The sequence below is a fragment of the Mus musculus genome, chromosome 11 (assembly GCF_000001635.26).
Source record: "Mus musculus strain C57BL/6J chromosome 11, GRCm38.p6 C57BL/6J".
NCBI classification, from domain to species: domain Eukaryota; kingdom Metazoa; phylum Chordata; class Mammalia; order Rodentia; family Muridae; genus Mus; species Mus musculus.
The window spans coordinates 106,091,650-106,107,380 of NC_000077.6; the positions used below are offsets into that span (position 1 = coordinate 106,091,650).

The following is a 15,731-nucleotide window of genomic DNA, read 5'->3' on the forward strand; positions in this document are numbered from 1 at the left end:
ACCCCATGTTTGTTTGTCTGTCTGTCTGTCTGAAACACATTCTCATTTATTTGTAGCTGGCCTGGATCTCTCCATATAGCTAAGAATATCCTTAAACTTCTGCTGTTTTTACCTCTCAAGCTAGGATTGTAGACATGCCACAACAAATGACCCTAATTTTTAAATTTCAAGTATTTTCTTCCTTTTTATGTTTTTATGCTTTACTGGTAGCATATTGATCAAGATCTGATTTTCTTTATTTCTTTTTTATCCCTTATTTGATAAAATTTGATAGAATTTGATAAATTCTTTACTTTTTTTCTTCTATGGCTGAAATAGCTTGCTCTTCTGAAAGAATCTTTATTCTGTTAATTACTATTTATTCTGTTAATGATTATATAAAACCATCTATATACAGTTCTTGCTACTCACCTCTTAAAAATATTTTCATACATTTTTATTTAAGTATGATGGTTTGTATATTGTCCAAACCAGTTTACTTTGTTTTTGTGAGACTAGGCCTTGAACTTGATGGGATTTTCCTGCTTCAGACTCCCTAAAGCTGAATTTAGAGGCATGTGCCATCATACCTGGTTTAATTGTGTGTGTGTGTGTCTGTGTCTGTGTGTCTGTGTGTCTCTATGTGTGTTTATTTATTTATTTTGAGACAGGGTCTCACTATATAGCCCAGGCTGGTCTCATACTTGTGATACTATTGCCTTAAGCCTCCTAAGAGCTGGGATTACAGGTGTGTGTCACTATCCCTGTCTCTTCAACCTACTTCTACTTTTTAAAATTACATTGTATTTGTATATTTATTATTTTCAGAAATTAATTTATTTGTTTTTGAGACAAGGTCTTAACTGTGTAGCCCTGGCTAGCCTAGAACTGTTTCTGGAGACTAAACTAGATTCACAAACTCAATGTTTATTTACCCTTCCCTTGCCTCCCATTGCTAGGATTAAAGGTATGGGCCACCACTCCCAGCTTGTTTATGTTTTTACCCCAAGAGTTTATACATTCTGAAGTAGCTTTTAAATTTTTCTCTTTTTTGCTTTTCATGAGACAAGGGTCTTACTATGTAGTTTTAGCTGCCCTGGAGCTTACTAGATCTGGCTAGCCTCTAAGAGATTTTCTGCCTCTGCCTTCTAAGTGCTGGGATAAAAGTTGGGCTTTACCATTCCTGGTTGCTTTTTAAATGTTTTAAAGTAGGACTAGAGAGATAACTCAGCAGCTAAGAGCACTGGTTGCTCTTGTGAAGGACTTGGGTTCAGTTCCCAGTACCCACCTGTTGGCTTAGAACCACCTATAACTCCAGTTTAGGCCATCAAGTGCGTCATTCTTGCCTTTGTGGGCACCAGGCAGGTATCCATGCACTGAAATATATAAAATAAATCCTTTTTAAAAAGCTTTCTAATGTATAATGCATGATAAATGTTGAGCAAATGGTTGTTAATCATTAATAAAAATTCAGGAATGAATTAAACCCTAGGGTAGACTAAATAGCCCTTCCTGTCTTTTTCCACTGACCTTTTCATATTGATGACAGTAACAGCTAGCATTTTTAAAGTGTTACTAAGTACCATGAAAAGTAATTTGTAAGTTTTCTTCTATCTTCACGTCTCTCTATCTCAGTAATTCTTTAAAATGATGCTTTATTACCTCATTTTGCAAATGAGGAAATTGAGATTTAGGGAAAACACATGATTTAGGGACTCCTTAACCTCAGATGTTTCTGACTAAAAGTTCATATTCTTGACTGCTGTCTTCTAAGAAGGCTCTTGTTTTTAAGAATTGCTTTTATGGGATTTCATGCTGAGGGAATGCTGATAATTTTAATTGAGTTAAAAATCTCAGTCCAGGAAGCAGTGCCTAAAAGAGACACTCAGTTCCCTTCTTGTCTTCATCTATGTCTGTAGTTGGAAGCATCACTGAAAAATGTCACTGCTTCTAGTTCTATGTTTGTCCTCATAAAATTTCAACTCATAAAACCTCTGCCACACTTATATCAGCTGTCCTAGATTTCAGGAAAGAATGTCAAACCATTCTCCTAGTATCTTGTTAGTCCTAGGAACACCAAATAACACTGAGAATTGGTTAGCCTCCTGGAAGAAAAATTTGTCAACCTGATAAACCAACCCTTATAATAGCAAATTCTAATTCCCTTCCCCTCTCTCCTAGACATTGAAAGTAGGGCCTTGTACATGCTAGGCAAGTACTGAGATACTTTCTACCACTGAATACTTAACACTGAAATTCTTAATACTTCCAGTGGTAACATTGATACTAAAAACTTCATGCATGTTGGACGTGGGATATGTAGACAAATGGACCTTTGTGAGGCCAGCCTTGTCTACATAGCAAGTTCCAGTCCACTCAGGGCTACACTGTCTCCAAAGTGAACCAAAATTACCTCCCAAACCCCCAAAACCCAATCCTCCCGAATCTCCATACATGTAGTAAGCTCTTAGTATTTTTTACTGGATGCTTCTCAGACAACATTCATCTAGTACTAATCTTATTATCTTATATTGATCCTGATGAATTGTTATAGGTAGTATATTTAATAATATAAGGCAATTTATGTGTTTGTCACATTTAAGCCAGTTTAGATACTATCCTTTAGGGTGCATACATGCGTGCGAGTGCCAGTGTGAGTGTGTTGTGTGTGTGTGTGTGTTGCTAGGGATTAAATCCAGGGCCTTGCACATGTATACACCAGCCTTTGTTCTTGTTTTTGTTTTGTTCTATTTTGTTTGTTTGTTTTTTGTTTTGGTTTTTGTTTTTTGTTTTTGGAGACAGGGTTTATCTGTATAGCCCTGGCTGTCCTAGAACTCACTTTGTAGACCAGGGTGGCCACGAACTCAGAAATCCGCCTGCCTCTGCCTCCCAAGTGCTGGGATTAAAGGCGTGTGCCACCACACCCGGCTTTGTTTTGTTCTTAATTTTATTTTATGTGTATTGGTGCTTTGTAGGAATACATTTTTCTCAACCTACTTTATTAAGGGTTCAACCTCTCCTTTAGTTCCTCACCCATCCTTTCACCTGTGTGCCACAGCAAAACATTATTTGATATAACTGACTTTCCAAAGAAACTAGAAGTTTCCACCTCAGTGTTTTGCTCTCATGTATATCTGTGCATCTCTTGCTTGACTTGCTCCTGAAGGAGGCCAGAAGAGGGTACTGAACAACCATTGTTCTTAACACTGAGCCATCTCTCTAGCCCTTAAAAACTTTTTCTTCCTTTTTTTTTTTTTTTTTTTTTGAGACAGGGTCTTACTTTGTTGCTCTGGATGACCTAGAACTATATAGACCAGGCTGGCCTTGAACTCACAAAGATCCACCTGCCTCTGCTTCTGAGTGATGGGTGTGTGCCACGTGACTGGCTTTTTTGTTTGTTTATTAGATATTAGATTAAAAACAATAGAACAAGCAAATTCTCGATAGCTCTACTTTTCCTACATCATATTCTCTTTCTCTAAAGAGCCAATAGAGAAACTGCTAGAAAAAAAGTATAAAATAGTCAACGAAGGGCCTATATCCTCATTTGTTATTTTATTGAAAGTTTCTAATCTTTTTGAGTACTAGAATTATATGTGTAACACGTCTTCCCTTCGATTTTTTTTCTTTTTCCTTCTAGACAGGGTCTTGCTGTGTTGTCCTGTTGGTGTCCAAGTTAAGAACCTCCTGCTTCAGCCTCTTCAGTACTTGGGTTAAAGAGCATGGACCACTCACTGTTCTGGACCTATAATTTTTGTATATATTTTAAAGTAGAATTATATGGGAAACTACTCCTTTTTTTCTTGCAGGTTTTAAATTTAATTTTACTTTTCTGAACAGACAAAAATATCTCTATAGGTATCTTTCTCTATGTTTTTTCTATGTCTTTCCTATGTCTCTTCAGAGGTATTCTAGGAAGAGGTAAGAGGCAGGTGGAGTTGGAGAAGAGACCAGAATCATGCTGTGTTTTCCTTCCTCTGGAGTATTAATATTATAAGGGACAAGAATAAAGGGCAGAAGATGGGCACTTTCTTTGGGTGGAGATTTTTTTTTTAAACTTGCTTTTTTAAAAGGTGTGTCCTAAGTTCCCAAGTGAGTCATTTGGGGAGTGTGACAGTTTACCCTCATGTTCTCTTCCAGATCGACAGATACACTTATTTTCAACCTTTAAATGTTATTTGAAGGGGCAAAGATCTCTGGGAGAATTTTAAAGCTTGAGATTGGGCTGGTTTGTGTTCTGGATTTTGAACAGTTTGTCTTCAGAGGGTGAGAACGCAGTATTCCACAGTGTCCCAGACAGGGGGATTACAGTAAAGCCAGTGAGTTGAGGGTGATGAATTGCTCTGGCCAGGAGAACTACCCTCTGACCTCCCTATCAGAAGCCAACCTGCCTGTAAACTTTGTAATTAGAACCATATTTAAAGAAGCCATGTAAAACAACTGTTCAAAGCAGCTACCTGAGGTCCTTTAAGATGTCCTCTTGTACACATAGTGCTTTAAGAGTAGGGCTGGTGAGATGGCTCAGCGGGGTAAGAGCACCGACTGCTCTTCTGAAGGTCATGAGTTCAAATCCCAGCAACCATATGGTGGCTCACAACCATCTGTAACGAGATCTGACGTTCTTTTCTGTAGTATCTGAAGACAGTTACACTGTACTTACATATAATAAATAAGTAAAACTTTAAAAAAATAAAAAGAGTAAGTCTGGCTAGGTATAGTTACCAATCCTGTAAAAATCGCACTTAGGTTGCTAAGACAGGAGGATGTCATATTCTGGGCTAGCCTGAGCTACATACATAGTGAGCCCCTGCCTTAAAAAAAAAAATGAAGGAAAGAAGGAAGGAAGGAAGGATGGAAGGAAGGAAGACTAGGTTTGGGACCAATTCTAGCCCTGATGAGCTTGCTGAATTTATATTCCCACTCAGTAGCCAACTGTATTGTGCTATGCTGTTCCTTACTCCAACTTCTCAGGGTTTTCGTGGTTGAAGTCTTCTGGCATTGAATAAACTATTTCCTCAGACCCAATCAGTGCATTTCTAGAAATCTGGAGGACTATTGAGAAAACTTTAAAATTCAGATTGCTTTAGCTTGACCTTAATTATCTTAACCATTAAATGACTGTAGTTACAGTGTCTGTCTTGTTCTTTTGAAACAATCTTGCTGTAGTTCCTGGCTGCATACTTGGAGTACAGTGATCCTCTGCCTCTGCCTCTTAAGTGTGGGCATTTAGGCATGTGCTACCACATCTGGCTCAGGGTATGTCATTTTACTCCCTGGAATATTAGTCGTATAATTTGTGGAAATAGTTCTTTATTGGTCTGTATTGAAGTATCTTAAGCCCACATGCTCTCTTTAAATGCAGATGAACAAGAGGCATTAGACTCGATCATGAAGGACCTGGTGGCCCTCCAGATGAGCCGACGAACCCGGTTGTCTGGATATGAGACCATGAAGAATAAGGACACAGGTCACCCAAACAGGCAGGTACGTGTGGCTCTGGTAGAGCTTAACCTTATTTATTGGGGAAGGTTTTTAAATGAGGAATATATGAGAAGCTAAGGGTACTGTAATACTAGGCTTGAATGCTTTGGTCCCTTTCACACTTCTGTTAAATAGTTAATGATATGTAGCAGCCAGTATGGGTCCAAGAGCTGGAGTTCTTGGCATAGCATTTCATCCATGAAGAATAAGAATAAATTTTTCCTGTATTATGAGATCTATATTCATGTAATTCTTTTGCTTTTACTGATTATTTGGCAGATCAGATCATGATCTATAAGTTGGGAGGTCTTCTGTATACTGAGGAAAAAAAAGTAATTTTTACATTAGCTTATGTAAAATATAATTCGGAAGGGTAATTCATTTATTAAGTATCACATAACTTTTTTTTTTTTTTTTTTTGGTTTTGGTTTTGGTTTTTCAAGACAGGGTTTCTCTGTATAGCCCTAGCTGTCCTGAAACTCACTTTGTAGACCAGGCTGGCCTCGAACTCAGAAATCCACCTGCCTCTGCCTCCCGAGTGCTGGGATTAAAGACATGTACCACCATGCCCGGCTATCACATAACATTTTAAGAGCACTGCTCAATGATTTTATTGTTTCTCATTATTGGCTTGGGTATTTGAGAGTGTCTTTTTATTGAGAGTCATATGCTGCTTTAGAAAAACATTTCCTATTTTTGTTATCATTTAAATTGATGTGTTGATGAAATCATCTCATGTCTAGTGTCACTTATCATCATGTTTCCTGGGTAAGGTGGCCTTCAAAGAAGAGTGGATGGATAGGGTTCCACAAAGTCTAATGGATGTCTAGTGCTCTGTGTAATGGCTGTAGTATCTAAGTATATACGCTTGATGAAAATTTGTCCAGGGCATTCTCCCTGTCGGTATTCCTGTTAGCTAACCTCTTCTCATTTAACTTTGTCTATCAACTGTTCAGAGTTACAAAGAAATTATAAGACTTTAGAACTTTGTTTTATCTGTGGTCTGCTAGATATACCCTCCCAGAGTATTTCCTGCCTTTAGAAATTTAGTTCCCTGGAGGTTAAGGGGAGTACTTTTCCATGTTTAAAAGATTAGTTTAGAAAGCTACCTCTATTGTTGTGAGTATCTTACAGAACTGGGTGAAATAACAAATTAGGACTCATTCTTATACTTTTCATACATTAATCTGTCCAATTGTGTGGCTTTCCTTGTGCTGTAATTTACTTGTATTCAAAGCCATGTTGGGAAGGAACATTTTACCAGAAGTGAGTCCCCTCCCCCATGGCTTGAGTCTAATGACCTCACTTTCCTTCCTGTCTTCCTATGTGTGGAGTATGCTTGCTAACACAGCTACAGTTAGCTGATCTTTTCCTAACTGGACTGTTGGCATGGATAGCGGTTAATGGGTGAAGAGAAGGCCCTAAAGGGACCACTCCAGGAAATGGCACAGAGATAGCCCCAGATAGTTTTATAGGAATCTTGTTTGGAGCTTAAAAGCTATTACCTAAAAGTCTGGCTTTAAAAACAAAAGCCTCTGCCTGCTGCTGTACAGAGAGGAAGTCAGTGCTCTGAAGATTGTGGGATGGATTAAGTATCTGTTAGAAAGCAATCATAGCAAGACCTGTTGGCTCTTTGGCACCACAATTTATTGAATAACACCAAACAGTTTTCTGTTGTGTGGAGGATACAAGTTATTAACCACAGATATATATATATATATTTTTTATTTTTAAAGAAAAAACCATAACAACAGCAGCTCAGCCCTTCTGAGCAGCCCCACAATAACCACAAGCTCATGTGCTAGGGTAAGCACCCGGTTACCTGTGAAAGCTGCTATGTGTTTTTAAACTTGCCACTAGCTCTGGAAGAGGTCATTGGTTACTGTGACTCAAATTTGTCTTTTAGGGACCATTTCTCACAATACTACTACTCATCAGCCGCCTCTGTTAGTGCTGTCCAAAGGTCCTGTGCGGTCAGGAATATCCACTTCTGTGTTATCCTGTATGGTAGCCACTGACCACATGCAGTTGTTGAGCAACTGGATTTTCTGTTTTCTTTAATTTTAATTAAATTAAATAGCCATGTGTGGCTTGTGGCTCTTGTATTGGGCAAAACAACTTTATAAACAGTATAAGGCCCTTTTTCTGGGGGTTGGGTTGGGATGACGAAAAGATATTCCATGCTTAGAAATGTATAGATTCAGCCGGGTGTGGTGGCACAAGCCTTTAATCCCAGCACTCGGGAGGCAGAGGCAGGCGGATTTCTGAGTTCAAGGCCAGCCTGGTCTACCGAGTGAGTTCCAGGACAGCCAGGGCTACAGAGAAACCCTGTCTTGAAAAACCAAAAAAAAAAAAAAGAAATGTATAGATTCATTGGTGAATTCATGCCTTCTACATGTTATTAGTTTCTGCATTGTGGATAAGCTTACTAATGAATCATTTTTAATATTGTATTCTTGGGTGTGTGTGAAGCAAAAGAACTAACATGGCTGTTTAAAAGTCCAAGCTTAAGGATCAGAGGTAGCTCAGTTGGTAGTGTGCATGAGGCTCAATTTCCAGCACAAAGAGGTGTTGTGTGTGTTTGATGGGAACTCAAGGTTTTATGTTAACATTTGGTAAAATGGCAATAAAAATATCAAGATACTTTTTAAAAAAAAATGAACTCAAGATTATAGAATGGTTTCTTCTGGGAAATGTAGACGTTTCTGGAAAATATTTAGCAAAATCTTGAACAAGTTGCATTTCTAAGAAATTGAATGAGATAGGGGTACAGGAGATGCGCAGTTAGATGTGTTTATAAGTTAATGTAGTGAAAAGAGCCTGACAAATGTGAGTCATTTGTTAATACAGATCTTTACAATTATGGAGTGAATCATCACTTATTATTATTTTTGTTAAAGTAGCTTAGGTTTGAGATAGTAGAGTGTTTTAGGGTTTTGTTTTACTGGTGTTTTACCTGCGTGTATGTCTATGTACCTAGTGTACATTGCTGTTGGAGGAAGAGGTGGATCTTCTGGACATGGAGGTACAGATGGTTGTGAGCCACCAGGTGGGTGCTGGGAATTGAACCCAGGTCCTATGAAAGAGTAGCCAGTGCTCTTAACTGGTGAGCCATCTCTCTAGCCCATAAAATAGTTTTTTTTTTTCATTACCATTTTGTTTTCTCCCAGAGGCCTGTGTTTAAGAAAAGAGAGGATGAAAAATAAAAACCTAATTTAAATAGCTGAGATGCCAAATTCGACTAAGAAATGTTAAATTTGGGTAAAGATTCAAACCACAGAGTTGAAGTTAAAGGTAATCAAGTATTTAGGCTGGTAGGAGAAATTGTTTATTCAAGGGTAGAACGGTGTTGACAGAGGCAAATAGCCCTTCAGTGTGAGAATGGCAATACCAAGTTGTCAAAGCAAGAGATGCCAAAAGAGCTGGGTTCATTGACAGAATTTTTTGATTCTGAGGCCTGGAAGAACTAGAAAACCTAATTCAAATATCTGCTTGGCAGGACTCTAGACATCCGCTTCCCTAAATAAACAAGCTTCCTAAGCAATTGAAAGAGAAAATACATTTGAGTATAAATATGTATTCTAAGTAGTTATGGGAATTTATGGGTAGTGGGGTCTCAGCTGTAAACATCTGTTAGGAGATAAGTTTGCGTTTTTTTTGTAATTTCCCTTCTGTACGTTAGGTCCCTGGAAGCCAAGAGCATATTGAGATCTGGGTGAACATGTTGGATGTACGACACATCCAGTGCATGGCTTTGCTACACCGTATCTCTTTAGCACTCATCAATTCACAGTTCACTACTAATGGTTGCTAGTTCTTCATGGAGCTGGCAGCTTAGTGTAGTGAAAAGTACACCACCCAGCAGTTACAAGCTGTTTGTTAATCACCTGTTGACACAGAGTTTTATGATAGCAGTTAACAATGTCAGTAACTATAAACACATATATAAGCAATACTTCACGGTTTGTGGAGCTTTCACACAAAGATTTGGAGTAGAGCCAGGAAATAAACAGACCTGTTGATTTCTAGTCACAAAAATTGTACTGAATGTAATTCAGATAGCTTTTGTGAACCTCAGTTTTTCCATTTGAATTAGGGAGATACTTAATGTGCATTGTTTCTACTTAAAAATTTTGCAAAAATCAGAGTATGTATTTTTCATATCATTAAAAATACACAAATGTAAAGTTGTAGTAATTATGTAGTTTCTTCTATGTTTTGGCACTATGGATTTGAACTTTGGGGAAATTCAGTTTCTAACCAGAACTGTGCATGTTGTGGAACTAAAAGTCTTAAGATTTTGCTGTCTTTATTGGCTTGTCATTACTATCTAATTGATGGTCTTTTGCAAACTTCTGACTCTGTCCTAATTTCTGAAGATCAAATTGAAGGAAGAAACATAATTCGTATTACATGAATTTTGTTTCTTAAATCTTACTAATCTTCTCTATGCTTTCATAGATTCCAAGGTTCAGGATCCGATTCTTCAGGTACTCACTGGTGGATATGTCTGGATGGGAAAGCTGCTTTCTTCCTGGCAGGCACAAGCAGGGCAGGGCCTTAGTTTCCAGTTCCAGACTAGAGAACTCCAGGAGAGGTTATCCTTACCAGGCCAGAGACAGAAGAATTTTAATCCAGCAACATGATGGCTGGATGATTCACATTCAAAGACCTTCTAGGTCTATGTGATCTGATTGGAATGCAGATATGCCCTTATTACATACCTTTGATCCCTAACAATGAAGGTAAGGTTAGTTTGTAGAAGGAAGCCACCATATTTGAAAGTGATGTCTAATTAAGAGGCAGATAAAATGACAAATCTGAGAATAATTTGATGAAATGAATCAGAGATAGGATATACCCAGTGCACATGAGAACTGCATAGGGTGGAGAAGCAGAGAGAGGGAGAGGGAGAGGGAGAGGGAGAGGGAGAGGGAGAGGGGAGGGGGAGAGAGAAGGAAGGATGGAAAGAAGGAAGGAAAGGAAGGAAGGAAGAAAGAAAGGAAGAAAGAAGAAGGTGGTGTGTATGCATGGCAGGTGAGCCCAGACAGTTTTACAGAGACAGGCTTCAGAGAGAACAAGCTAGACACAGGTGAAGACAGAAACCTGAGAATGAGAAGAAACCAGAAGATTAGAACAGATTGCCAAAGTTAGTATGATGCTAAGCAGAGAAATTGAGTCAGAAGCTGAGAGAGGCTGGATTGAATCAATTAACTTGGAAGATTAGATTGTATGGTGACTAGAAGCTTCCAGGCCTAGGCCTGGGAACAGTTAGAACAGAGAAAGAAATAAGCTGGGCTCAGCCCAAGCTGCAGACATATTCGCACCGCTTGGGCATGGCTCTCATCTCATCCCATCATCAGAGTAAATAGAAGCATCATTCAGACTGAGTGAGCTGTTCCTGTGGTACCCATTGTAACTCCTCAGAACTCCTTTTCTTTTTCAGAGATTGCTGATGAGGGCTGTCCAGCTTGAAAATAAGATACATGTGAGCCCAGAGTGCTTCCTTATGACTCGTCACATTTATACATAAAAATTATGTTTCTTTCCCTTTTCATTTAACTTATTTACTATCTTTGGCAAAAGGACCACAATTCCAGATGTGTAAGGACCCACCCAAACACGCAGCAAATACTTTGCTGTGATGGCATATGCCTTTAATTCCAGAACTAGAGAGGCAGAGGCAGTTAGTTATCTGTGTGTTTCAGGCCAACCAGGGCTACGTAGTAAGACCCTGGTGTGCACATGCATTTTCACAACCTACTTTAATAAGGGTTTCACCTCCCCTCTAGCTGACCACCTACCAGAGGTAGTGGAAAAGAAAGGTTATTAGGATCTGGGGAAGGTGGACCTGTTTAGAAATAGTTCTTTGGGATGATTCCAATCTTCACTGTTCTCAGTTCAGTCCACTAGCAAACAGCAAACACAAATCAGCAGCTGCAGTCTGGTCCACTTGGCAGACACCGCACACAAATCACTAAGGCCTGTTCAATCCAGAAGAAATCACAGGCTCACCAGTGGGCCCGAATGCAGAAGTAGCAAGAAGCTGCAGGGATTTCTTGAGAACTTTGGTGGGTTTCTCTCTATGAAGTCACCACAATCGAAGATCAGCAACACATTTGAAGGGGAACTGATGCATGCTTGCAGTCAGCCAAGACTAGCAAGGCAGAGCAAAGCAAACCAATACTCCAGCTTCTACTGTCTGTGGGTCATACTTATATTCTTTCTAAACATCACATATCTGCTTTAGTAATTCTTTTACCTGTCTGCCCCATCAGTATAACTTAACTAACTCTCCAAAAAATTGAGAACTTTCCACTTTACCTTGGTTTAGTTAGTTTGTTTGTTTTAAAGAGCAACTATAGGAAGAAGGGACCGTGTAGAATTAGAACAAGCCTGGCTTGAGCTTCTGAACCTCAAAGGCCTCCCTCCCCCACTTATACATGTCCTCTAACAAGGCCACACCTCCAGTAATGGCACTTCTTAGGAGTTTATAGGGGGCATTTTCATTTTCATTCAGATCATCACAGCTCATTTTTACTTTTTTGAAACAGGGCCTCATATAATCCAGTTTGCTTTGAATTACTTCATAGCAGAGGGTCACCTTGAACTTGAATCCTCCTGCCTCCATCTCCCAGATGGTAGGATTATAGGCAGGTGCCACCACACTTTCATGGTACTGGAGATCCAGCCCAAAGCCTGTGTATGCCAGTCAGGCATTCTACCTACTGAGCTATACCCAAGCCTGAGTATCTGTGTTGGATTTTTTTTTCTCAGTAGCTGTGGCACCTCTCCAGTCAGTTTAATATATGTCTGCAGTCAAGCTTCTTAAAGACACCCTCCTCAAAATGTGCTGTGTTTTGTGTACCCCAGAAATCACACGGTACTGGGAAATAGCTGGGAATGAGAGAGGGAAGGATGAAAAGGAAGGTGGGCATGGGTCAGTGCTTACAACCCTGGCATTCAGGGATCACTGTTTTATGCCAGCCTGATCTGTATAGTGAGACCTTGTCTTAGAAAAAAAAAATGAGGGCTGGGAGTGAGAAAAATGAGAGGGAGGATTTGAGAGAAATGATAGCTGGACTTGGCTGTGTATCATGATGTGGTATAGAAAGTGAGAGAGAACCTTCCACATCTGCAGTTTTGAAAAACCTAAAAATTCTGTAAAACTAAAATTTTTAGGGTGTTTTTGTTGCTGTTATTTAAATTTTATTTATTAATATGTGTATGGGTATTTTAACCATGTGTCTGTGTACCATGAACATGACTGATGGTTGTGAGTTACCATGTGGGTACTGGGAACTAAACCCAGGTCCTCTGGAAGAGCGGGTAGTGCTCTGTCACAGTTTGTTTTTTATTTGCAGAATTCTGTACTAACAAACCATATTCTGTATTAACAAATAAACCTCGAATCTCTGTGCTTAATCTGGTGAGTCCAGTATGAGGGGTAGGATAGATTTCTCCATAATCACTATACTCATGTTGAAACATCATGAAACTCCCTTGAAACATCCAGCTGCCAGAACTCAGTTCTGTCCCAGCTGTTGATCAAAACCACATACAGCTAACTCCTGGAAATAGTGTGAGGGTGTTCTTTCTGCCTTGGCTGGGTGGCTTCTGTAGCTGCTGCCCTCAGTGAGGAAGAAGCAGCATATGGTATACAGCGTACACACCATGCTACCTTTCTAAGTCCTAAATGTGCAGTCCAGACAATTTTGCTTCCAAGTATTTTGGCTAAAAGATAGTGGAGTTTTTGTAATCATTTATTGAGAATTTATATGTCAGATATCATTTGGATCTCATTATGTGATTATATAATTTAAATTTTTGGAAAGTCTATCCAGTAAAGTATGATCACCAGTCTCACTTTACAAATGAGAAAATTGAGTCACGAGAGATTTAAACGACAAGAGCAAGATTGTACAGCCAAGAAACTGTAGAATCAGAACTTAAAGAAGGTAGTTTGATTCCTATGTTGACATTGAAAAAAAGTTTATGTGTTTGAGTATTTTGCCTAAATGTTTGTATGTGTAATATGCACATATCTGGTGACCAAAAAGGTCAGAAGAGGGCATCAGCTCCCCTGGAGTTGGAGTTATAGATAGTTGTGGGCCACTTCGTGGGTGCTAGGAACCAAGTCCCACCCTTCTGCAAGAGCAGCAGTGGCTTTTAGCCTCCAAGCTATCTCTTCAGTCCCCAATACTATCTTAATTTTTTTTTGTTTTTATTAGTGAACTTTATTTAAAATTTTAAATGCAGTCCTTTCCTTTCTTTTCTTTTCTTTTCTTTTCTTTTCTTTTCTTTTCTTTTCTTTTCTTTTCTTTTCTTTTCTTTTCTTGGATATTTTCTTTATTTACATTTCAAATGTTATCCCCTTTCCCGGTTTCCCCTCTGGAAATCCTCTATCCCATCCCTCCTCCCCCTGCTTCTATGAGAGTGTTCCCCTCCCCCATCACACCTACCCATTCCTGCCTCCCTGCTCTGACATTCTCCAACACTATCTTAATTATTAATTTTTTTTTAATTTTTAAAAAGATTTATTTATTTATTATATGTAAGTACACTGTAGGTGTCTTCAGACACACCAGAAGAGGACATCAGATCTCATTATGGGTGGTTGTGAGCCACCATGTGGTTGCTGGAATTTGAACTCAGGACCTTCAGAAGAGCAGTCAGTGCTCTTAACCACTGAGCCATCTCTCTAGCCCATTATGTAACCCTGGCTGTCCTGGAATTCACTATGTAGATCAGTCTAGCCTTGAACTCATAGAGATCCCTCTGCCTCTGCCTCTGCCTCCTGCCTCCTCCTGCCTCCTGGGTTCTGAGACTAAAAGTGGCTACTTCTTCTAATGGACAGGGCACATGGAGGAGAGGGGAGGGGAGGGGGAGGGAGAGGGAGAGGAGAGAATGTGCCTCTGTGTGTGTGTGTGTGTGTGTGTGTGTGTGTGTGTGTGTGTCCGTCCGGGTCTGTCTGTCCATCTGTTTGTGTGCCCGTGTCTGTACATCTATGGAGGTCAGAGAGTTGGTTCTCTCCTACCATGTGAATGCAATGGTTCTTAGACTTGGCAATGAGTGCCTCTCTTCTCTGGGTTCTCTCTCTGTCTCCAGCGCTGCCTTCATCTCTGATTCAAGTCCATGTCAAACAGACGAAGTTTTGCTTCATCTTAGATTGGGGTGTGCCAAGGGATGTGAGAACTCTCTGTTAAGAGGTTGACTAAAGAGAAGGAAGGTATTGAGAGGAGCGAAAAGCCAGAAGTCGAAACGTGTTGGGGGAAGGGTGAGAGAGGCCATGAAAGAGGAACCAACCAAGGAGCAGAAGTGGTTAGAATGCTGTTAAGTTCTTTAGGCTAGAACTAAGTCTTATAAATCAGAGGAGACTAGGTTTAAACTAAGTCAAGGAGAATAGTGTGGGAGTTGAACATTAGTTGTCTTAATCTGAACTTACTTGTGGCTGACAGGAGAAACTCAGATTTGGGAATTAGCCAGATTAGTTTATCTGGGCAAAGGATGATATCTGTTGAAATCTGCATTCTGTTTTGTCATAGCATCAGAAAAGGCATCTTTTTATATACTGTTTTACTAGTCATGGACTTGCTTAGACTTGGTAGGAGTGATTTGGAGCTTGAAGTTCAATTCCCCTTTGCACTAATCTAATGTAGAACAATGCTTGAGTTATGGCCACCCTGGAATAGACTAGCTCCTTCAGTTCAGTAAAGGGTCTGAGGAAGGTTTTTATAGGTGTATCTAATTACAGTGTTGGTCTAGTTGAAGAATGAGTACTTGTACTATGCTTTAAGCCATAATTGTAAGAAATTTTAATTATATTTTAGTTTGTTCTTTGTGTATATATATGCCAGCTTATGTGCACTGAAATCAGAGGGCAACTTTTGAAAGTTGTTCTTTTTCTTCACCATTTGGGTCTTGGGATAGATCTCAGGTTTGGCTGCATTAGCTGAGCCATCTCACGGGTTCCTGAATCATCTGTCTGGCTCTGATATTTTCTTTTATTCTAGTTTAGTGATTCTTAAGCTATGGCCTAGAGACCCTGTAGGATCCTCCTTTGGTCCTTTGAAAGACACTGGGAGTATATGGAGTTAAAACTGTTTTCATAATGATTCTGTGATGTTATGCCCTGTTTACCTTCGTCCTCACAAGGATATATAGGGACTTTCCAGAGGCTTCATGATGTAGGTTATTACAATAGATTGAATGTAGAAACAGGCATGAAAATTCTGCCATTTTAGGCCATGCATTAAAGAGATCTGCATTCA

At 39.4% G+C, this 15,731-nt stretch overlaps 1 protein-coding gene across 2 annotated transcripts in view; it reads left to right on the forward strand.

The window, feature by feature from the left end:
- Nucleotides 1-15,731, forward strand: part of Map3k3 (mitogen-activated protein kinase kinase kinase 3) — a 72,070-nt gene that overhangs the window by 7,063 nt on the left and 49,276 nt on the right. The window contains exons 2-3 of one of the 2 annotated variants that reach the window (XM_011249037.3): nt 5,146-5,235; nt 5,342-5,463. In XM_011249037.3, the coding sequence (XP_011247339.1) occupies nt 5,368-5,463 (96 nt within the window). In that variant the 5' untranslated portion in view covers nt 5,146-5,235; nt 5,342-5,367. The remainder of the gene's footprint in view (nt 1-5,145; nt 5,236-5,341; nt 5,464-15,731) is intronic. The other variant, NM_011947.4, reaches the window with a different exon arrangement.